Consider the following 25,297-nt stretch of genomic DNA (forward strand, 5'->3'; position numbering starts at 1 on the left):
GACTGGAGGGTAAGACCTATGCCCATTAGAACCGCAGTGAACACTCATCACAGCTGGAAAGGGACACAGGACAGGAGAAAGCCACAGACCTTGGCGCACTGCTTACCTCTGTCCACAGGTCAAACAAGGCTGTCTGAGGAGACGCAGACAACAGGTGAGCCAAGTTGGGGGACACTTCGTTCCAATGAAAAATGATGTCTCCCAGTAAGCTGTGAACGTACTAGCTCAAGTCTTTTTTTTTTAAGATTTATTTATGTGATGAGAGAGAGAGCCCAAGCAGGGGGAGCGGCAGGCAGAGGGAGAGAGGAGCAGGGAGCCCGATGCAGGGCTCGATCCCAGGACTCCGGCATCATGACCTGAGCCGGAGGCAGACGCTTAACAACTGAGCCACCCAGGCACCCGTCAAAAGACGTCTTGATCCACCTGGCTTCTACAGTACTCTGCCAAAGAGTGGCCACGGGAGTAAGCTGCTCACTTTTTCCCCAGGGCCAAGTTTAGACCCCAAAGTTGGTCCCCTCCATCCCAGGCAGAGGCTGCCCCAGCAGGGCAGGGGCATCTGTGGAGAAGGGGACTGCGGGTAAGTGGGACAGGAACACTCATCCCTCCACAGGGACATCCACTCCTCAGCTCCTCAGAAGGTAGACCTGGGGCTGCCGGATCCCCAATTCCCCCAGAATCCAGAAGTACAGATATGAAAACATTTAGGCTACTTAACATTTCCTCTATTTAAAAAAAAATGCCAGCATCCACCTTTTTGGAAAACCCTGCATGGACCCAATGTGGCCCATCCACCAGAGCGCAACCTCTGGGCCACCCTCCTCACAGATTTCCTTTCCGTGGAGCACAATACACACACCCTTGCTCATTCTGGATTAAAGGATCACACAGACACATATTTCCATGGAAAAACCCTCTTGTTTATTTGATTAAACAAAAATAAAATAAGCTGCATAGGAACAATTTTAAAGTCCAAAGAGACACCAACTTTGTTTTAAGGCTGCAGTAGCTGATACAGCATCTCCTTGCTACCTTCTCCAGCCTTCTCTGTGGACCACAGTGATACATTCAGAAGCCTTGTTAGCTAACACACGAGTTTTCAAACACTTTCCCATTGGTTCTTCACCTGCTCATTGCCTGTCATGCCTACAGCCCGCAGGATAACATCTAAGATTTAAAAGTAAAAATCCAGAGGGTGGAAAAACACACCCCAAACAAAAATCCACTTCAAAGGTTTGGGGGGAAATCTTTGATCCCCCATTCTTCACTTAATTGATGGGATCTGCACCACCACTGCAATGCCCATTTTTAAAAGTGTCAAAAGGCAGTCAGCACCCCAGATGGGCTTGCAGGAGCTTCTGTGGCCCGGAGAGTTATTCTGGTGGTGCGTATTCCTTACATCAGGTCTGCCTTGGACAAGTTAAAAAAAAATTTTTTTAAAGGTTTAGTCATTCTAACATCTGGCAACATGCCCATGTTAGTTTCCCCAATTCTGCATTAACCTTTCCCACAAAACAAAAACAAAAAACAAGTCATGTGTTCTACACTTAAAAATTATTTTGCTGACCGGGCATGACAGCTAATGGACAGTATTAAGCAAGAGTCATTTAAAAAAAAAAAAAAATACTACCCTCCCACCCACCCAATTATAACTAACATGCTAGTTAAAAACAACATCCCTTACCCACCACCCACCCTCTCACCTGCATTGAGTTTAGGGGAAAAGAATGGGGGGAAAAAAGGAAAGAAACCATACCACCCTAAAAACAAGAACACCCCAGAAATGTGAAAAATCTTCCTCTGAAGAAAAACTACACAGACTGCTAGAAACATAAAGAACTATTCCAGAGCTGGTTATTTAAAGAAAGTAAACACTTTGCTACACACGTTAACATTCAGTCAGTGTGCTCTGAGACAGAGCCTTAAGAAAAATACTACCTGAGCTTGTAAGTTAATACAATCATTAAAAGGAGGTCTAAGACCGTGTGGATACACAAAACTTTTAGAACCATTACTGGTTAAATGATGGCTGGAAAACATCCCACCAGGCTGGCTTGTTAACCCGTAAGATCAGTTTTAAAAATAGACATCACTGAGGTACTGCTTCACCATGACATTTTTCACCCAATCTGCAATCATTACAGTGGTCTCAGGACCCTCTCTTCCAACCAAAACAAAAAATATCTAGGGGAGCAAGAGAGTGGAGAGGCAATACAGTATACCATGGTAATGTGCTTCAACTTCATCAAGTATTTAATTAAAAACAACAACAACAAAGGAAAGAACAACCCGTCAACATGTTACCTTTGGTAGAAAAAATATTAAACACAAAACAAAAGAGCACCGCACCTGACCAGTCCCTGCTCAGTGAAGCAGTGCTTGTCGCAATGTCATGGTGACTAACATCCTGCTGGGTCCAGAAAAGGTACGATTACAATCACGAAGTCTAAAGGATTCTTATTCCCTTCAAATACTTGATATTTCCAACAACTAGACCCTTAGAATTGCTCCTAAAAGGGTAGATTTGCAGACATTCAAAATATAGATAAAATATTTTTCTCTTGAAGAGAAAAAGAGACCTAAAGGTCTTTATTTGCAGGTTAAGTCCTCAAATAGGTCAGATGAACCAGTAGTTTAATTAATACTGAACAACAAGGTAATGGTGTGCGTAATTCCTAGTTGCGGGGGTGGGGGGGCAGATTGGTTAAGTAATACTTGGGATTTAGGACGACATTTGCCTGAGTACAGGAATATTTGGTTTCAAAGTCAATCAAATGTTTCCCCTGGGAGAAGTCAGTTCTGGATTTATAAAAACATTTTCTTCTAGAGCTAGCTTCCCACTCCCACCCACTCCCCTGTGGATTAATACTATGCTTTTCAGAGACCCATGAGATGCTAACATGAGGTAGATGACTTTCGCCAAAAGTGAGGTAGAAACTGAACGAAAGCAAACGGTGTGGTGTGGAACTGCTGTGCGTGCGTGTCCTGAGCCCCTGGCCCGCAGGAAGCCAGAGTGAGCGAGAGCCCCAGGAGGGCCTGGCTCTAGGATATCATCACACGCGAGTAAGTTCAAGAGTTTGACTTTTATACAGCCCCAGACTGTTGGAAAACCAGTGAGTGATGTTTTGAATAAATACCCTACATACTTTTTTGGCACCACTGGATTTTTGTTTTTAAACAGAAGAACAAGCCTATAACTTTGGCATATTTCTATCTACCAGAACACAGCAACTGTAGAATCTTCCAAAGAGGATGACAACACATATATAAACAGTATTCTGCTGCTTCAAGCCTAAAAAGACTTCTCTCCTCAAATTATTAAGCTTTGGCTTAACTAGAATAAAACAGACTGAGCCAATCTCAAACCATTCTCTTATAGCTCCATCACAAAGGGCCTGACATCTGGCAACTTTTTTGGCCCAACACACAATTTAGATTCTGTTTATGGTACCCCCTGTAGGTGTTTCCCCAAATAAGTTAGACTTAAAAGGGTATCCATCCATCAAAGATTAGTACACTTGGGTCCTGCCCGGGCCACTGGGCTCCAGCCAACTCATGTGCCACCTACCAGCCACCGTAGAGCAGAGGTTTCTGAGACAGCACTGCTTCTTGGGACCAAATTTACAGAGAAATGATTTTTTCTTTTTTAAAGATTAACACTTTGGAAATGTTAACTTTGTCAACCAAAAGTGGTTTGTATCTGTGGGTTATTTAGATCTCCTTTAGCCATCTCAATACCCAAACTTACATATCCAAATCCAACTGGCATCTCCAAACACAAACTGACCCTCTACCCCGCACCACCCTGCCACCTGACCAGATCGGACACACGTGGGGATTATTGTCTGAATACCACATTTACTTAACAGAAACAGTTTATACTCTTCCCTCGCAGTACCCACAGCCTTATCTTTTCACGGTGTTCAAGACTCTCCTCGTCTACCCAATTCTTACCTACCCTAGCATCACCTAACAGGCAGGAGATACCCAGTTAAAAACCCCAATTTTTTACAGCCTCACTCACACCGGAGTTCCAAATGTTGGCTTTCCTCCTCTTTCTTTGATTTGGAGCCTTCCACATCGTATAATAAACACACTCCAAAGTGCTTCGCACCAATCCCTGTGGGTCAGGAGTCAATCATGGGCAGCCACAGATGGCCAGTGTTTTAAAAACAAAAGCTTCCCAAGTGTGACCATGTTTCTCAAATGGCAGTGGTGCACAGTTTTGGGTGCAGCAAGGTGGGGAGATGGACCACCACAGAGGGCAGAGAGGCCGCATCACGCACCTACACGCTCATTTCAGGGGAGGACCTACTAGCTTTGAGCCTGCAAACTGGTCAGTCTCTTAATTAAGACCTGATCATTTCAGTCAAGTGTGGAAACCCTGGCCTAACAACCAAATCCACAGAGAAATGCTAACTACACAGTTGTACGTTACCGCTATCACCAACAAAATCTCTCACTCAGGTCCCACAATTCCCCCACATACAGGGACATTGGGAAGGACGGATCAGCGTGAAGACGGGAGAATCAAAGGTAGTGACTACCTGAAGTAACTCATCCCAGGTTTCTGAGAACACTTCTAAGAATTTTCAAGATCCATTTCTTCAATAAAATTTTGTAAGCATTTAAAACCAGTTGTCTTTGGTGTTTAAAGGGTGGTTCGTTGGGTGGCTGGGGTGGGGGTTGGGGGGTGAGGAGGGGAGGAAGACCAGCACCAAGTTATTTCCAAAATAAAAAACAATAAAAATGTTTAATTACACAAACTCTTTACCAAAGAACTTAGAACCTAGGGGCAAATAAAAGGCAACCGAACAGGAACTGGGGAAGGATTCAAGATTGCTTCAATAAAAGAAAACGTGGTTTTACAAAACAAGATTTCCTGACGCCTCCTTGCCCTGAAACACAGCAGCTGAGAGGCAGTCGTCTGGTGTGACTTTCCAATTTTTGGATCCTTTACTGCATGCGGTTCTCCTTTATGAAGTGAGTTTTTTCCCATTTTGGTCATTCAGAAACCCTAGAACTAAAGCAATGGGGAGGACACAGGGTACCTTGAAGTGGTAAATGTCCGAAAGAGCTGGACGAGAAAACCAATTTGACTGAGTTGCTACACCACCCCCATCAATTCCTTTTCTTTTGGGATGACAAAAACAAATTGCTCCATGTGTCACTTCATTTGGTTCATTTAAAACTACATCTCTACTGCAAGGGGAGTTTCTCTGAAATACAGGAACAGAAACTGACGTTAGTCCTTCTATTTGAACAAGAGGTTTCCCTGGAAGCAAGCCCCTGCCGTCTGAGAACACCTTGGGCTCCTGAGGTGTGCTACTCTGGAATGTGGTTCTTCCTCAGTACTTGGGAGAATGCAGGGACCCATATAGGTTCTCACAAGCAGGATATTAGCTATGCCTACTTTCCACGTGAAAGACAGATAATGTCCAGAAGCACAAGGCTCTGTACCCAAGTCCAGCTTACTACAAACCAACCCTGTAAAGTGACGGATGCCATCCCACAGTTCTGCAGCGGGAGCCTGGCTAAATTTTCATTCTTTGGTACCGAGACAGAGGTGTAACAAAAAATATTACAGCCTACATTTTGGGTTGGGGCAATTTGGTTTACAAATCTTTTACATTCAAAGGCCTTTGGGGAGAAAATTCATGTTAACCATGAGGTCCTACTGCACGGCTCGGGAGCAGACCACTCCGTATAAGTGACCCGAGCAGAGGGTGTAGGGATGGGTTGTTCCTATTCATTTGACTGTCAAACATTCTATTTCCCTGAACTTCCAAAGCAGGTAAAAATTGTGCTTTTAAAGGAAAAGTTCAGAAAGAGAAACACCTAGCATTATTAACAGAACAACATTCAAGCAGAGGTCAGGGACTGACCTCTGCCCTCCCGCAGAGTTTGGGGTAGCCTGTTGCTTTCTTATGCTCTCTATGGACCACCTCAGCACACGCCCGCCGGCCCACACTCAAGTCCACGGGCCAGGCAGGTCTGACACCCTCTTTCTGAGAATGAGGCTAATTTTCTTCTTCCTTCCACTGAACTTTATAACCAATAACAAACTAAAAATACTTAACTTTTGAGAATACTTTTAATTGAAAATCCTAAGCTACATCTATTTTTTAGAAACCAAAGTGTGAGAAGGAAAGTTTCTCTGGGTGGTGGTGTATGATCTTCAGCTTTACTATTCTGGTATAAGATGGCTCAGACACTCAGACAGACACACACACACACACACACACCATCCCTTAAAAGAAGCAAAGATTACATACCCTAAAACATGAATAGAATAGTCTGCTTTTCTTGGCTAGCAAGCCACAGCCACATCCATATCTTCTAAGAATAAGAAAAGATGCTGAACAGGATGATACACACTGAGGTATAAAAGGAGAACACAGAAAAGTTCTCTGTTGCAGCATTAAAAAAAAAAAAAAAGATTTCCTAAAAAGATCAAGATCACAACACAATCTAATCCCATAAACACAGTATTCTCCAGAACACAAATACTCTATAATTCAGCATTTTAAATCTTATTTTTCCACATTTTATAGTTTTTTTTTTTTTTTTTACTTAGTAGTTCTTTCATGTTTCCTTGGCTCAATCTACAGAATACACCCCACCACCCATCCAGTGCCCCCCCCCCAGCCACAGAGACGCCAGGCTTGTGCATATCACGCCCCACAAAGGGTCAGAGAGGAACGTGAACTCCACTGAGTGAGGGTGGGGAGGTGGGCAGAGGGCCTGCTGGAGAAGGAAATGTAAAGATTTATGAGGTAGATAGAAATTATCACGTCACAGGCTCAATCCCTGCAGAAAAGATAAGTACATTCATCTGTAAAAAAATAAAGATGAGGTAGGACTTAAGCAATGTTGTACTTTTCTTGTTCTCTTTAAACAAAAGAAAAAAAGAAATTTCCCTGAGACTGTTTCTTCTTTGAAATTCAAAAGGAGAGAGAGAGAGAGACGCACGCACAGCCCAAACACGGAAGCCTAGAGAACGTGATTAGAAGATGAGGACCCGATTGTTGCCAAAGTCCACCACCACGATCATCCCATCGGGGGTGACAGCGATGCCAGAAGGGCGGTCCATTTGCCCAAAGCCACTGCCTTGGGCGCCAAACTTGCACAGGAAGCTGCCGTTGGACTCGAACATCTGCACCCGGTGGTTCCTGGAATCGGCCACAATGATGCGCCCCTCCTGGTCCACGGCCACACCCTGTGGGCGCAGGAACTGCCCGTTGCCAGTGCCCTCAGAGCCCAGGAAGCGCGCAGACTGGCAGTCGGGGTGGATGACCAGGAGCCGATGGTTGTTGAAGTCGGTGACCACCAAGTGGCCCTCGTGGTTGAAGGCCACGCCCCGGGGGGAGTCAAAGTGCTTCCAGAGAGCCCCCTCGAAGCCGTACTTATTAAGGAAGATGCCATCGGGACCGAACAGCTGGATCCGGTGGTTGCGGGTGTCAGAGACCAGGATCTTGCCCTCAGAGTTCACCGCCACGTCCCAAGGGTAGTTGAACTGCCCGTTTTTGGTTCCCTTCTCGCCAAACTTGAGCAGGAACTGGCCCTCGAACGTGAAGACCTGGATGCGATGATTGTCCTTGTCGGCCACCACGATCCTGCGGGAGGCGTCGCAGGCCACACCAGCTGGCCGGTCAAACTGTCCGGGTCGGGAGCCCAGGGTGCCGAATTTGTGGTGGAAGGCGCCACATGGTTTGAACACCTGGATGCGGTTGTTGCTGCGGTCAGCCACGACGATGTAGCCCTCCTTGTCCACACTCACGCCCCAGGGGCGGCAGAGCTTGCCGTCGCTATCGCCCTCACTGCCGAAGCTCAGGCCCGGGAGCCCGATGCCCACGTAGCTGCGGCCAGACTTGACCACCACCTTGAAGGGGCTGTTCTCGATGTGCTGGTTGCACATGGTGACAGACACCAGGTGCTCACCCTCCAGCTGAGGCCGGTAGCTCACCACATAAGTCCCATTCTGCTGGTCGCTCACCTCGGCACCAAATAGGTTGCCATCGGGGCCCAGGACCACAGCTGACATCAGGTCGCCCCCTGAGAGGCGAGGCTCCCCATCATGGTCGTAGCCAATAACGGTGAAGGAGGCCACCTTACCCTGGAGGGCCCTCTTGAGGCCATCGCCCGTGGCCTTGGTGAGCGGCGCAAAGGCCCCGCTGCTGACGAAGCCAAAGGACTTGATGGCGAGGTACAGGGCCTGGTCGGGTGGTGTGAACATGACGCGGTCGTCTTCCTGGGGCTGCAGGAAGCTGCGCACGGTCTTCAGCTCCTGCACCTGGGCCAGCATGCGGTCCCGGGCCAGCAGGACATCCAGCGCCCGGCCCTCCTCCAGGACCTGCTGGACGGCACTGATGGTGCTCTCGAGCTTGTTGAGGCTCTGCCGCAGCTTCTCCACCTGCAGGTACAGGGACTTGGCTTTCACCTGGCGGATCTTCTCTACCTGGAAAGGTGAGAGCAGGGAGAGAGGACAGAGGCTTTGAAGCAAGCAAAAAAAAAAAAAAAAACCAACATACCACCCGACACGGATCACACAGATCACGAGGGCAGACCCACCCCGAGGAGCTGAGGGAGAGCCCACAGAAACCACTGGTCCGTGCTCTTCAAAAGCGGCAGAGATCCAAGGACAAAGGGAGGCTGAGGAACTGTGCCAATTACGAGAGATGACTGCAAACAGGACGACGACTTGCAGCGCAGGCTCCTGCTGCTATGAAAGCCAAGTGCTGGTGCACACTGACCAGGGACCGAGGGAGTAGGCACCAGCACACTATCAGGACTGCACTTCCTGCTTCTGAGTAACTGATGATGGACGAGACTGCCCTCGCTCAGAGGAAATAAACAGAAGCATTCGGGGGAAGAGGCATCCTGTCTCCAACACGCCAATCACATACAGAGTAGGGTGAAAATGGGGCAAAATGTAAATAAGCAGTAAATCTGGGTGAAGGATAGAGGGAGTTCTTTTATTATTCCCGTCACTTAGAAATAAAATATAAAAGCTAAGCACAGCCATATAACAAATGTTTACTGAGCACCTGCTTTGTGCCAGGCACTGGAGGTGTGTAATGACAGGTCGAGAACGTGGCCCTCACCAGCAGGACTTCCCAGGGGACTAGAGCACAAGGCCGGTCTTACACTCCCAAAGGGCTGAATTTTCAGCATAGCTACAGAGACTGCAATCTCTTCAGTGATTTCTCCTCCACTCTACCATCCCTGCCTTGCCCCACTCTCCACTCCGAGAGAGAGAGAAAGGGGGCGGGGGGGGGGGGGGGAGGAAGACAGACTGTGTGTGGAGAGAGTGAAGGGATTTGTTGAGAACCTAATTCAAGATTACAACCTGTACCCCCCTGGCCTGCCACACATCCCATAGTCCTCTTCGTGGTTTTCTGTCTTCACAGGGATCCTGAAAGGCCACACACACCCCAAATTTGGAGAAAGTAAGTCCTTGGAAACCATTGGCCTCTAGTATTTCCAGAGGAGCCCTCTCAATCTAAATTGTTGCAATACAGAAACCTGAATTCTGACTTGCTAAAATAATTCTGCCTCTGAGGTTCTGAAACCCACGATTTCGGAATGTGGGATTGTCTGTGACCAATGAAACAGAGCCACTTATCCATTCTTGTGCATTAAATCAGTAAAAGACCTCCAATTAGAAGTGATTTCCCTGTGAAGGGGATAAATGAGTCACCTAGCTGATTCGTGCCGTCATGTAGAGAGAACCAGGAACCCTGAGGGCTCTACTAATCAGAACGCTAGAAAGTCTATTTCAGAATACGGCTCCACTATTGGGGAGGCCTGGATTTCAGTCAGATTTTCCCTCGGGAAGGGGGGCGATGTGATTTTTGACCCATTCATGCTTTTCCATCTGTCCACTCTGGAAGCAAGACACATATGTGTAGAGAGGCCCACGTGGGGACAGATCAAAGAGAAGCTTTGTCCTTTGGTTTTTGCATTGGGCCAAACCTCTGGGCTTTGCTCTGGATTCCTCAACTAGGTGGTTGCAGCTAATCCCACGAGCTCATCAAGTCCACTGGAAATCTGTAAGCCATAAGCATGAAGAAGTGCATCTAGATACCCAAAACTGGGTCACCCGGCACTCAAATATCTTCAGTAATGGGGAGTGCAAGAAAAAAGATGTGTAACAAGGACGTGGCAGGGCAGAAACTGGCAGGAAAGCTTTGCTGGGAGGGGCAGAAAAGTCAGTAATTAGTAAAACAGAGTGGGACTCCCACAGGATTTAGGGTGAGGTACCATAATAAAAAGTAAAGACAAATGGGACTGAGGTGTGTCCAGAATGAGCATGCATATTCTGGAGGTTATCTGAGAACAAGTTTTTAGAAATGTAGAAACAAAGTATATTACACAGAGAGACTGACTCTTCTTCCAAATTTGCTTCTCCAAGACTAAAAACTTGCTTCCCATGCCCCCTGAAAGAGAATTTCCTTTAGGGAGAGGACAGGAGTTGGCCTCACAGGAGGGAGGGTACCTAAGGTGAGATCTGCAGAAACTCCTTTGCACAAAGGCCTTTTCATCAGCAAATCCAGAAGAGCAAGTTTGTGGCAGAGTTCACCAGGGAGCTCACCAGGGAGCTCTCAGGTTGCATGAAGCGGGCCCCTTTCAGTTATAATTAACATTCGTGGGTGGCATGAGCCTGGCAGACCACGGGGGCATGTGAGTGTCTGGAAACCACGTCAGGCCCACAAAGGTGCCTGCATAAAATACATGCTGAATTAAATCTTAAAGAATTTTTCTAGCCAAGGATCGTTCTCTTCTCGTCAAAAGGTAACTGAGCCATATTCCTTGAGAGGTCAGCAAAGGCAGAAAGCAGTTAGTTATGTGCTAACTAAATGGAAAATGCAAAGCAAAACCCAACACAACCTTCCAGAACATTTTAGGGCATAGTAATTGGTGAGGATCACGTTCAGAAATGGAGACCCCATCTCTACCTTCGCATAGTTTAGATGATTAAAACGAGCATGCACACACCTAAGTGCACCCTTTTTAATGAGCTATGTGTATGGTCTTATTCACGCATTAAGAGAATGTCATCCTGGAGCTGAACTGACTTGAGGTACTGGCCCATTCACAGGCATATTCTCCCCTGTTCCTGGGGCAGGGGGTAAAGGCCAGAGTAGAAAATGTTGAGATGAGGACTTGGATGGGGAAAGTCATCTTTCCAGCTGATTTGTCTAAACAGCACACCAGCCTGCTCAGCACTCTTTCCTGCTGCAACAGAAGAAAGGGCATTCGCTCGCTGCCCTCCCTAGTGGTTTTCCACAAGGGGGCAGGAAGTGCAACCAGGCAGGACACCAAAAAATAAGGATACTTCCCAGCAGCCTGCTTTTCATAACAACAGTCTCGACTGCGCCCCCTTCTGTCTCCCTGAGTGTGCGCAACATAAAACGTGAGGCTCCTTCCAGTCCTGGGTACCTGACTCCTCCCAAGGAGGCTTCTTGTGGCTTTAGTGCTCAGATGGCACACACAATGGTACAAGGAGCCCTGCATCTTTCTGCCAACATACTTCATGGAAAACCTCCCAAGTGTTCTCCACTCCGAGCTGGGATCTGGGATCTGACCTGAGAATCCTCGTGGTTTTGCTGCAGTTCACTGGAAAACTGCTGGCCAGCCAAGAAGGCCCGGGGTGGGGGTGGGCAGCACTCCTTACCTTCCACAGCAGCTCGCACTCCCGCTCCTCCAGGGCCTTCTTGTGCCTTGCCGTCACGGCTTTGACCTCCGACTGTACCACCTTTGCCTTCATCTCTACCTGCTCCGCCACAGTCTGGGCCTGCTCGATGCTCAGCTGGAAAAGCAAGAGCAGGCTCATGGCGTTAGAAGGACCTCCACTCCTCAAGCAAAAACATTTAAGTCTGCTTGTCGCAAACCCGAAGAGCTACCACCCTGGGCCCCCGAGACCACTTGATCCACTTCCCTGGAAAGAAAGCAGGCACGCAAGGGGAGCACGGCACCTGTCTGACACGTAGCCGAAGGGGCCGTGGCAAGCGCTGGGTTCCTTCCTATGGGAAACGGCACCTACATGGTGCTCAGCACTCTTAAGAGCTATTCCAACACAGTGAAACCAGTGTAGTTGGGTCCAAGCCGAAAAGCGGGAACGAGGACCGGACCAGCACACGAACCAGCTCCCACAGACTTTCTGGCCTTCCTGGCCACGTGAGAAAACCCGGCAGGCTGGCACAGCGCTCAGGTCAAGGTGCACCATCGCTGCAGGCCAGCAGGTAGCCATCATGTTCCTGTCACGTCGTCAGCAGCACAGCTCATTCCAACCCCAAGGGACACTGGGGATACTGTCTGATCTGCCACAGAAACCACGCACGCCGTGCCCTGTGGTCAGTCCGCTTGCCAGACCATCCCTGCACCACCACACACCCCACTCTGTACGACCAGCCCTTGGTAAACCAGCCAGTTTAATCAGACGTATTATTGTTCATAAAAAATTAATCAAGACAGAAGGCCCAGTGTTTTCATCAATATTACATGATGTGTCTTGAAAAGCCACAAGGATTTCTTTGAGATACTGAGGTATTAAATCAGGGATTCCAAACTGCTGATGGTGCAACAGGTCTAAGGGTGTTATTATGTCCCACATCAAGAGGGGCCTAGAGAAGCGCGCAGGGTTTGGAGCCTGGTCTGGGCTCAGGAATCGCTCATGGGTGACCAACCATGAGTGTGCCCTGGACCAAGGGTTTCCAGCATGTGCAGCACATCTACAGCTGAGGCCATCTTGGGAAAAGCAGGCTGGACAGTCATCCTAGGAGTCGGGTAACCCAGCTTCAAACCCTAGCTCCACATCCTACTATTTGCAAGGCCCCAGACAAGTGCCTGGCCTTCCGCAACCTCGGCCAATAGAAGGAAAAGACAAGGTAATACATGGAAGGAGCTCAGCACAGCAGCTCATAGAGTAAAACATCAACAGTGCTCAGCTGAGAAACACTTGCAGGAAGACCACAGGCATCCTTTCCCTTCATCCCACCTAGCTCCTGTCATGCAGGTACGGTTATGTACCAAGGCCTACGCATGCTTCCTGACCCATTTTGCTTTTTAAATTGTGGTTAAAATAGGTAGAACTTAAAGTGTACCATTACTGACATTTAGCACATTCCATATTGTCTAACCATCACAACCACCTAGCTGCGAACACTTCCATCGTCGAAAGGAAGCTTCCATACCTATTAGGCAGTTTTTCTCCATCTCCCCTCCCACTCCCCCATGGCAACCATAATCTGCTTAGTCTCTACACTGCTGTCTATTCTGGATAGTTCACAGAAATGGAATCAAACAGTACATGAGCAGCCTTATTTGTACGAGTATGCTTTCATTCAACAGTTGTGACTCATTTTGTCACTTACAACTGGGGACCCCCCTTAATCCTCTCAGTCTACAAGACACGCCAATGGCATGAAAGTCACACACACATTGCAGCTGCCCCCAAACCACCCATGGCTGCCGTGGCTAACTGCTCATGGCATTCTCTGCCCCAATCCCTGTGAGGCCTGAAGATCAGAGGTGGCACTTCGGCTGATCGAGAATGCTCATGAACTATGCATGGCCTGGAATGCCTTCTCTTCCAAATTCACCCTAAATTTCAAAAACCCAGCTCAGATGCCACTATCTTCCTGAAACTGGCAGTGAAGGACACCTTCCCATAATGTTTCTGTTCCACCTTTACTACCCTGTCCCAAGTGTCATTACATAGCACACTATGTGGGGGTTAGGTACATAGTCCATGATACTTCGCCACTGGGTTGTAGCAGGAACAATCTCTATATAATTTACACTTGCTAACATATACGGCCATAGCCATCCATATTCATCAAAGCAGTAGGTAACTATATTGGGTTAAATATTGTCTCCCCCACATTCAGGCTGATTAGTTAAGAGGAGGTCATACTGGACTAGAGTAGAGTCCTAAATCCAGTGACTGAAAATCACTTAAGGCCATGTGAAAACAGGCATGCAGAAAGAAGACCACATGAAGGCAGAGGCAGAAACTAGGAGTGATGTAGGTGTAACAAGCCGAGGAAAACCAAGGATTACTGGCAACTACCAGAAGCTTGGAAAAAGAAGGGCAAGATTCTTCCCTACAGCCTTCAGAGAGCACAGCCCGGCTGACACCTTTATTTTGGGCTTCCAGCCCCCAGAACTATGTGAGAATAAATTCCTATTATTTAAGTCACCAGTTTATAGTAATTTGTTATAGCAGCCCTAGGAAAGAGTAGCCAACAAATTGAAGTAGATGGAACTATCCAAATTACCAAAAGATAAAAAAAATTAGACTGACCCATCAGTAAATGCATATAAGCAGGTCTCATGATGGACTTGGCAGATTCCAAACGTCTCAGGTGGTCGAGGTTGATTTAGAAGCTGGGAAATCTCGCTAGATATTTAAAGAGATAATTGAACGTAGAAAATGGGGTTGAACAGTTAGTGGAGAACTGCCAGGGCAAAGGGCACACAGAGGATGACAGACAGACCGTGCCTGCAGTCGGCAGCAACCACCCTTGGGCCAGGAGAACAAAGAGAGGAGAGTAGGGGTTACAGGTAGGGACCAGGGGTGTGCCCAGCTCATTTTGGAAGCGGCCGAAGCTGGGAACTGGAGCTAACCCTCTGCTGCTGGGTGACAAACTGCTGCTGCTGAGAACAGGAAGTCAAATGGAAGAAGGAAGTCCCCTTTCCCAACGTCCGGATTTGTGGTTGGAAGTGCTGCGACCCAGCACCACACGGCAAGCGTGTGAAAGGGTCGGTCACGATGGAGAGAACTTAGTAACCCACACATCCCGTCTTCAGATGTGTCGGCATTAATGAGCACCAGCGGGTGTCCGAGTCAATACGCGACCGAGGCAACACAGCCTTTGTCCATTTATTTCTTAGCTTCCTCAATGGAAAGCAGAGGTGGCAAAATGCTTTCTATTTATACCAATGCCATATTACTTACCCAACTGATTCTCCATAAAAAACAGAAGAAATGGAAGTAACAGGCCTACATTCCTACAGGGCAAGAACTGGCAGGAGAGCGCAGTGACCACCCCCACCCCCTCTGTGTAGCAAGTGGGTTTACATAGCGAATGTCTGTCTACTCACCTCCCCCGCTACTGTCTCCTAGCAGGCCTGCTCCCTCGATCTTTCCTGCCAGGTCTCTAGCAGGCTCTTAGGCCTGGAATTCCTGTTCTAGGACAAGAACTGTTTCTTCCATTTTTCAATCAGGTAGAAAGGGTACAAAGCCCTTACTGTAATTTGAGGGATCCCCAAGTGTGCACGGATAGGATCATTCCTAGGGTTGAGAGTCATAAAGCCCTGTGTGTAGAGACAAAAAATAGAGCTTTCTTTTCCGAATCATACACAGTCCCGTGAAGCACTGCATTCCAAGATGTGCAGACCAGGACCTGCTAAACTAGTTCCCATTATCTAAACAGGGCATTTGCAGGTGGGGTGGGGAAACGACAGTAGGTAAAAGGGCTGAATAAATTTCAAAAACAAAAACATTCAATTTGCAGTAAGGACGGATAATAAAAAATTACCCAATAAGCATGGGGCTTGAGGGGAAAAAAGTTATCTTTTAGATGTTAACAGATCCAATCAAACATCTGAAAACTGAGGGTCTCAATCTGGGCAGGCCAATCAGTGCAGGGGAGGTGGAGGCCACCTGGGTTTCATAGGAAAGAGCACAGAAAGAGATTAATGAGGTCTGCTAGGGGAAACTGGGGAGGCCAGATGACTGCTACTGAAAGTGTTCTGATGGGGTGCCTAGGTGGTTCAGTCAGTTAAGCTTCTGACTTCAGCTCAGGGTCCTGGATGGAGCCCTGCATCCGGCAAACCACTCAGCGGGAAGTCTGCTGTCCCTCTCCCTCTGCCGCTCCCCCTGCTTGTGTGCATGTGTGCGCGCACTCTCTCTCTCGTCAAATGAATTGAAAAAAAAAAGAAATCTTAAAAAAAAGGAAAAGACGGCACCTGGGTGGCTCAGTTGGTTAAGCAACTGCCTTCGGCTCAGGGTCATGATCCCGGAGTCCTGGGATCGAGTCCCGCATCGGGCTCCCGGCTCAGCAGGGAGTCTGCTTCTCCCTCTGACCCTCTCCTCTCTCATGCTGTTTCTCTCATGCTGTTTCTCTGTCTCTCTCTCTCTTTCTCTCAAATAAATAAATAAATAAAATCTTAAAAAAAAAAAAAAAAAAAGGAAAAGAAAAGTGTCCTGATAGGCAGAAGATGACAGAATGCAAATGTCACCCATAAACTCACAGACCACAAAACCTGATATGGGAACTACTGTAGTTCACTCTAAAGTGTAATTTTATCACATTTAATACCTTTGAAACTATGATTCATCTTAAAACTGTCAATGGGCTTTTTCCTTTCTTAGGTGTATATAAAATAAATGTGCATATTACAGTCAATGGTGTCTTAAGGGTGACTGAAATAATCAAGGCTCTCTTTATGCAGAGAGCAACTATATTCTTGATCTTGATTATGGGTATCTCCCCCAACCCAGGGGATCAGGGCACCTTATGAAAAGTTCTAATTACGAAAGTGGCCAAAAGTTACACTTCCAGGAAGACTGGTCACCCTTAAAACACTGATGAGGTACACTGCAAATATCTCTCAGGCTTCCCTTGTTGTCAGTAACTCTAGACTCTCATCATGGTAAATTCTTTTTACAGGACTAAATAGAATTAATTGGGAGAATTTACTTCGGGGTGTTTTCTCTAGAACTAAGACTCTCAAGCTAAATATAGGCAAGTAGTCAGTCTCTCAGAGTTATAACTTAGAAACTGTGGTTCACAGTCAACTGTACATCTGACACTTGTAATTTAATAATGGATAAATGTCCCTGGTTGAAGAAAGGGAATGGAGCTCCTAGTTTTTTCTAAACAAAAGCTGGTAAAAGGAAATGAAAACACACAAGTCCCAAGTTGTAGAGTTCAGATATATTGTAAAAGGTCACTGATACTCATTAAAGGTGGTGTAAAGTTGGTAAGAACTTAAATCTGCCTGCAGATTTGGTGTGGCTAGTGGCCTTTACTTTTGGGACGTTTCACGCATATTCATTTGGTCCAGAGGACGCTTCACTACCATCCAGGCATGGTGCCCAAGGAGGAATGAAGGACGCCAAGCCAATCAAGGGCCCTACCCTGAAATTTTACAAATGGAGGTTCCAACCTCTCTCTCCACCCCAAAAGGGAAGAGGAGAGGAGAAAGGAAACTCACTCTTTCCCTGAGGATGGCTTGCGGAACAGTGCAAGATTGAAGAGATGCCCATGCATGCCAACCATGTTCAACAGCAAGAATGAGGTCACCATGGAGAGAGGCAGAGCTAAGTGACAGAGTGCTGGCATCAAGGTCTGAGTCCCTGGACACCTGAAGCCTGATCCATCCATATTTTCTCCTACCCAGTCACCTGAGACTATTCATCTCCTTTCATTCAACTGCAACCAAGGATCCTAATTAAGACGGCATGGGAAAAATAATAATTAGGTCATGATGTATTAAAATTCTTGAACCATTTTTCATCACATTTGTTTATATTGTTTGCAAATGCATGAGAAGGGAGGGTACGCGGGGGCACAGCTGCCTCGCAAATGAGAGGTGACCATCAGTTTTGGGTTCAAACTGCAATTCCTCTACTCATTGTTAGTGTGACTTCTGGAGGGTTACTTAATCTCTTTCAAGCAAAGTTTTTCTCTCTGCAAAATGGAAAGAATGACACCCAAACCTCAGGCATTATTTACAGAAAGTGCCGGTTTTGGTGCCCTTGGTAAACAGGGACCACTAATTCTTACTGACAAAAACAGAAGGCCTATGATTAATGAGATCTGGGATCTTGGGCACAACAACTAAATTTTGTTCTTCCATTTCCATATTTGTAACAGTAATTTGTAATTTAAAAAACAAAAAACAACGTTTTCTTGATCTACTTTCTGGGCTAGTTTATATAAATTTATATAAAATAGTAGGCATTCTCAGCATTCCTTGTGGTCAACTTTCCATCATGGCAAGGAGTTCCTGCAGGTTACATGGTCTATTAAAGGGATCGAACAAAAACAGAACAGGGAACCAAAGTAGTCCAGAAAGTCTAGATGAACTTACATTTTAATTTACAAAATTTTAAATTTTGCTTAGTCATCAAGCTCAGTCCTCCTAATTTTTGTGCTAAATGGTACAGTATCTATCACTTTTGTTTAATATGTAAAGGGCTAATGTTTCCTTTTTTAACCACACAGGCAACTTAAGTTCACTAAAGGACTAGTCACCCTTATCATGACTACTGACTTTCTACTAATATCAGATGAAAAGTAACAGAAAGGTCTACCTTATTTAAGGCTATAGTGCACTTGGATAAAAACTCTCCTGCAAATGACTAAAATTAACAACACAGGAAACAACAGATGTTAGCAAGGATGCAAAGAAACGGGAACCCTCTTACACTGTTGGTGGTAATGTAAACTGGTGCAGCCGTTCTGGAAAACAGTATGGAGGTTCCTCAAAAAGTTAAAAATAGAACTACCTTATGACCTGGCAACTGAACTAGCAGGTATTTACCTAAATGATAAAAAAACACTGATTCGAAGGGATACATGCACCCTGAGGTATATAGCAGCATTATCAACAATAGCCAAACTATGAAAAGAGCCCAAATGTCCATCGATTAATGAATGGATAAAGATGTGATACACAGACACACACACACAGAGGAATATTACTCAGCCATCAAAAAGAACGAAATCTTGATATTTGCAACCATGTGGATGGAGCTAAAGTGTATTATGCCAAGTGAAACAAGCCAGTCAGAGAAAGACAAATGCTGTAGGACTTCACTCACACGTGGAATTTAAGAAACAAAACAGATGAACATAGTGGGGACAAAAAAGAGGCAAACCAAGAAACAGACTCTAAACTATAGAGAACAAACTGAGGGTTACTGGAGGGGAGGTGGCTGAGCGGATGGGCTAGATGGGTGATGGGGATTAAGGAAGACACTCGTGATGAGCACTGGGTGTTGTAAGTGATGAATCACTAAATTCTAAACCGGAAACTAATATTATCCTGTATGTTAACTAAGTGGAATTTATTTTTTATTTATTCAGTTGAGAGAGACGGAGAGAGCGAGTGAAAGCACAAGCAGGGGGGAGGGTCAAAGGGAGAGGGAGAGGCAGACTTCCCACTGATCAGGGAGCCCGATGCGGGACTCATTCCCAGGACCCTGAGATCATGGCCTGAGCTAAAGGCAGACACTTAACTGACTGAGCCACCCAGGTACCCCAACTAACTAGAATTTAAATAAAAAATTGGAAGGAAAAACAAATAAACCAAACTCCCCTGCAACTGATGTGTGAGACTGGATTTTGGACAATGGACAGAAGAAGTGTTGTGCAAGCCTTCTGGGAAATCTTATAAAAGGCCAGAGAATGTCGGTTTCCTTCCAATGGTCCAGAATATAGGTGTGTTATCTTGAGTTCCGGCAGCCATTTGTGGCCACAGGGATGAATGTCAACACCTCTGTACAGGGGGGTAAAGCTGAAGGATTCTCCAGTGACTATCAGTATCTCCAGACTAAGTTTTTTAAACAGGACAGATTAAAACGTTGCATATTTAAGCCACCATATTTAGGAGCAGAGTGAAAGCCTGTTACTTATGGCTAAATTCGTCTCCTACCTGATGAAAACGGAAGAAAATTCTAAACTATGACAGAAAGCGGTTGAATGATTGCTTGGGGACATGGAAACAGAATGAAGGATGTTAGGAAGTGATGGACATGTTCCTAACCTTGACTATGGTGATGTTTTCATGGGTGAAATACATGTTGAACGTTATGCTGGTATGCTTTAAATATATGCCGTTCATTGTCTATCAATTTTCCTCAAGAAAGCTGAAAAAATTTTGCCTCAGTCCCACCATAATCAGTAAAACACCACTATTTAGGGGCGCCTGGGTGGCTCAGTCGTTAAGCGTCTGCCTTCGGCTCAGGTCATGATCCCAGGGTCCTGGGATCGAGCCCCGCATCGGGCTCCCTGCTCAGAGGGAAGCCTGCTTCTCCCTCTCCCACTCCCCCTGCTTGTGTTCCTGCTGTCGCTATCTCTGTCTCTGTCAAATAGATAAATAAAATCTTTAAAAACAAAACAAAAAAAAACACCACTATTTATATTTTGGCCTATTTCTACTTCCTCCCATAATCTTTTTATGCATTGTTTACTTATTTTAAGTAATTTTTCTTGAAGCAACTTCAGGGTCTGCTAATTTTAGTCAACACCGTTTTGTAATGTGATCACGAACATTCTATAAATATTAAGGGGCTAAAAAACCCCAACTCCTATTGCTGACCATTCATACGGGTGCAATCCATACCTTCAGGGTAAAGGACATGGCCTTGGAAATAAGTTCCTTCCACATTTAAAGCTCTGGATATTGTTCAAAACATGTTCTCCCACCCACAAAGATTAAGTGTGGTGTACATACTTTGCTCCTTATCCAAAATAGTACTCTGTTGTCATTTTAATTGATTTACTGCTCAGGCTGAATATACTTCTGTATGTTTGCATTAAGTGGCTGGATTGTCCCTTTGGAAGGTATCTCCATCTCTTTCATTCCTTCACCTGTTTGTGCCTTTCTTTTAAAAAGTTGTACTTACCTATTATGATCTTCTCGGAGTAATTATTTCTCTTCTAGTTGTTTTCCTTTTTTTTTTTTCTTTAAAGTAGGCTCCACGCTGGGCTCGAACCCACAACACTGAGATCAAGACCTGAGCTGAGATCAAGAGTCAGGTGCTTAACCAACTGAGCCATCCAGGTGCCCCAGTTGCTCTCCTTTTAATATACACGAATTCTTGGGGCTCCTGGCTGGCTGTAGTCATAAGAGCATGAGATTCTTGATCTCAGGTTCCTGAGTTTAAGCCCAGTGTTGGGTGTAGAGATTGCTTAAAAATTTGAAAAAAATGCACGTTTTTTGTATCACTTCTAATCTTAGAATGCTTTCCTGCCTTTAGGTATTTAACATATATCTACCTTCAGTTTGGGTTTCTCTTTTTTTTTAAATACTGGTCCCCTTCCTTTTCATGCAATAATCCTTTAACCTAGTTAGGTTTTTATTCTGGTATTTGCTATCAGAATTTAAACCTATTAAATCTATGCCTTTAACACCTCTTATTTAGTTTGATGTCTTAAGTTACTAGCAAAAAATAAAGCCTATTTCTGTTTCTTGGATCTGCCAATTTGCCAGTACAAACAAGCAATATTTAAAAGCTCCCGAGTGACTTGTTTATTTAGTAATACTGTTAAGAATAAATGAACAGGGTGCCTGGGTGGCTCAGCTGGTTAAGCGACTGCTTTCGGCTCAGGTCATGATCCTGGAGTCCCTGGATCGAGTCCCGCATCGGGCTCCCTGCTCGGCAGGGAGCCTGCTTCTCCCTCTGACCCTCCCCCCTCTCATGTGCTCTCTCTCTCTCATTCTCTCTGTCTCAAATAAATAAATAAAATCTTTAAAAAAAAAAAAGAATAAATGAACAAGTTGAAGACAGTTTCTTAGACCAATGACGTCCAAATCAAACTTGCGATTTAAATGTTCCTTGTAAAAGAAGTCAAAATCTCTTCCTACCCCATGATCAGAATCATTCTGTATTTTGGTTTAAATGGATTGATTTTAAAAAAAGGGGGGGAGGGGTGGCACCAATTATATGTATATTTTAAAATAACTTACTGCTCCCCTAAATTTTATGGTAATTGACTGTGTTCCTCCTTCCTTCTTCAGTATTCATATTAAGAACAGAAATCATGGGGCGCCTGGGTGGCTCAATTGTTAGTCGTCTGCCTTTGGCTCAGGTCATGATCCCAGAGTCCTGGGATCGAGCCCCGCACTGGGCTCCCTGCTCTGCGGGAAGCCTGCTTCTCCCTCTCCCACTCCCCCTGCTTGTGTTCCCTCTCTCTCCGTCAAATAAATAAATAAAATCTTAAAAAAAAACAAAAAAATCAGTCTTCATACTATCTGCTGCATTCTTTAATATAAAAGCTCTTAAATGGCAGCATAAAGATTATGTGGTTGGGCTGTTTACTTCATTAACATTTTGACCAACTGCAAGAAGAAATCAAGTGCCTCGGGACACCTGGGTGGCTCAGTCGGTTAAGCATCTGCCTTTGGCTCGGGTCATGACCCCAGGGTCCTGGGATCTAGCCCCGAATCGGGCTCCTTGCTCAGTGGGGAGCCTTCTTCTCCCCCTACCTGCTGCTCCCCCACTTGTGCGCGCTCTCTCCCCTCTATGACAAATAAGTAAATAAAATCTAAAAAAAAAAGAAAAGAAAAGAAATCAAGTGCCCAAAGCACCATGCACCCCATCCCCCAGAGTAGTGTCCTTTGCTGGCATTTCAAGGTTACTTCTTTACCCTGTGGGGAACTTCTCAAAATCTCAGTATCTGTCATCCTTTCCATTGCTTGGTGACCAACAAAGGAAAAAACACTTGTAGATTCACACACAAGTCTTATTATCTCCTTATAAAAATAAACAAAAGCATGCCCTGTGCTAGATAGTAACTTCTTTTTCCAATGTCTTCCAGGAGTATTTTTCCCCCCCCAGGAGTATTTTTTAAATGGCTTTGAGATGCGTCCCTGAGACAGGAATTCTACCTGAAGCTTTTAGAACTGTTTTCTCCCTTAATAAAGCAGAGGTTCAGTTAAATATTCACAGAACACATGCAAATTCCTCCCCATTCTCACTCAATCAGTTTCAGTTACCCACAACTGACTGATCTTACCCATTTGCAAAATACTTACAATGAAAAGTGGGTCATACCTACTTCTGACCTTGGGGACAGAGCTTGTTTATAGTGTTCACATGGGAACAAACTGGCTCTTCAGGCAATGATTTTTGAGCAAAACTAACTTGTTCTCAATCTTTACCTCAACTTCCCTTCCCCCAAAGGCATGCGCTGGCATCAGTGTGCTCCGAGGGAAAGAGGGGCAATGTTTTCTCCACCAACACCCAGGGGACTTCCTTCTTAACACATAGGAGCTCTCCACTTTCATTAGAGGGTCCCCAGATAGTCTTAGGAATGGTCAATGTATTGAGAACCTGTTAAGAACATTCAGACAGAGGGGTGCCTGGGTGGCTCAGTTGGTTAAGCGACTGCCTTCGGCTCAGGTCATGATCCTGGAGTCCCGGGATCGAGTCCTGCATTGGGCTCCCTGCTCAGCGGGGGGTCTGCTTCTCCCTCTGACCCTCTTCCCTCTCGTGCTCTCTCTCATTCTCTCTCTCGCAAATAAATAAAATCTTAAAAAAAAAAAATTAAAAAAAAAAAAAAAAAAGAACATTCAGACAGAAATGGGTAGCCAATCCTACCCCAATCTTCAGAACACTAGCCGAGTATAGGTTCTAAAGAATTATAACCAAGAGCCACAAAAGGGTACCCTTCCCCTGCCCCACACACTTAGTTACACAAGGACTTTCAAGAAGTCAATTCACAATTGATGCAGTTGATGTTCAGCAGGTGTACCTGGATGTGGCCATATAGATTATTAACAAACTGAGCCTTCCACCTCAGCCCAAATATCCATCTGCCACTTGTCTCCTCCACCCAAAATGCCCATCAGGCACCACAGTACCAACTCACATTTGAATTTCATCCTGGGGTTCTTTCTGCTGCTTCTTTTTTTTTATTATTTTTTTTTTAAGATTTTATTTATTTGATAAGAGAGGGAGAGAGAACACAAAGGGAGAGGGAGAAGCTGACTCCCCAATGAGCAGGGAGCCTGATGAGGGGCTCGATCCCAGGAGCCCGAGATCATGACCTGAGCTGAAGGCGGATGCTCAACCGACTGAGCCACCCAGGCGCCCCCCGAGGTTCTTTTCACTACTCACACAGCAGACGCTCAGTGAACACGGACTAGATTTGTTGTAGGAAGTTAAGCACTGCAGACAAAACCTTCTGCACGTCAACTTCTCTCTCCTCTCCATATAAAGTTCAAATTTCCACCTCCTTGACATCTCATCATTTTAACCACAGAGCTCTCCTTAAGCTTCCAGCAAATTATGACAACTCATTTTTGTCTCCAGAGTGGTGGATCCCAGGAAGCGGAGAGCACCAGCAATTCTCTCAAACATGTTTCAAGGACCCTTGAGTGTTCTCAATCTCCAAGGAGAGAAAGGAGTTGGTAAGGTAATACCACATTCTGGGGGCAGGACCCAGACAGCAGGTCTTTAAGTTCCCCCAGGTGATGCTGACAGCAGCCAGAATCCAGGAGACAGCAGCACCGTAAGGCAAATGACCAGGTCCTAATGGTAGTGGGATAAAAAGGGAAGCCACAAACCATTTCATCCACAGGGACAAGTTCACCAAAACAGAAATAAAATAGAACTATGCACGAGTGTGGATGCTGGCAAACAATAATTTACGAGCGACCAAGAGCCACTCCAAAGGCATATAAAAGAAAGCAGGCCACTCTGGCCTAAGAATATGCCAGAATTAGTCACTGCAGAAACACAGACTCTCAAACCTCTAATTGTATGAGTTGAGTATCAGATAATCTGAGTCTTCAGAGAGACTACTTCAATACCATGCATAGGAATATGATAGCTGCTGAGAAACTTACCTTCTGCCCCTTCTTTAGAGCACATGATCAATTCTTCACCATATCCAAAAAAAGGGGATCTTATTTTTTTTTTTTAAGATTTATTTATTTATTTGACAGAGAGAAAGAGAGCACAAGCAGGGGGAGTGGGAGAGGGAGAAGCAGACTCACCACTGAGCAGGGAGCCCAATGCGGGGCTCGATCCCGGGACTCCGGGATCATGACCTGAGCTTAATCGACTGAGCCACCCAGGCACCCCAGGATCTTATTTTTTAAACAATTCACTTATTCAAATACTCTAAGAATGTAAATAACGGTTTCCCATTCAATTTTTGCTCAACGATTAGCAATGTTTCCTGATTTTCAAGCTTTATCCTACCAGATAAGGAAAACATCTCATGATTTTTTCCTTTCTTGAAACCTTGTCACCTGGACAAGATTTTAAAATCATTTCAGGCATGCCATCACATAGCTGTAAAAGAACTTTTCTATGCCCCAAAGTTACACGTGTCCCTTCCTAACCCCAAAGGGATGGAGACTCAACAGAAGCAAGGGTCTCAGTTACCAGGAGGTGACTTCATTACTTAGGGAAGAGTCTGCGATAAACTTCTGTTGCTCACTTATTTTTCACCGATAAATCAATCTGAACAGCAGAGGTTATCCATCTGGAAAGCGTTAAGTACCCAGTCCTTCTGCAGTCCTGACTGAGGGATGCTAATGCCCACTTGGT

General features: G+C 45.5%; 1 protein-coding gene across 1 annotated transcript in view; it reads right to left on the bottom strand.

The window, feature by feature from the left end:
• Positions 1 to 1,666: 1,666 nt before the first annotated feature.
• Positions 1,667 to 25,297, bottom strand: part of TRIM71 (tripartite motif containing 71) — a 69,884-nt gene continuing 46,253 nt past the window's right edge. The window contains exons 3-4 of the mRNA XM_081823867.1: positions 11,675 to 11,809; positions 1,667 to 8,455 (exon numbers count right to left, since the gene is read on the bottom strand). Coding sequence (XP_081679993.1) covers positions 7,004 to 8,455; positions 11,675 to 11,809 — 1,587 coding nt within the window. The 3' untranslated portion in view covers positions 1,667 to 7,003. The remainder of the gene's footprint in view (positions 8,456 to 11,674; positions 11,810 to 25,297) is intronic.

The sequence above is a fragment of the Leptonychotes weddellii genome, chromosome 1 (assembly GCF_054177405.1).
Source record: "Leptonychotes weddellii isolate Sample4059 chromosome 1, ASM5417740v2, whole genome shotgun sequence".
Classification (NCBI taxonomy): domain Eukaryota; kingdom Metazoa; phylum Chordata; class Mammalia; order Carnivora; family Phocidae; genus Leptonychotes; species Leptonychotes weddellii.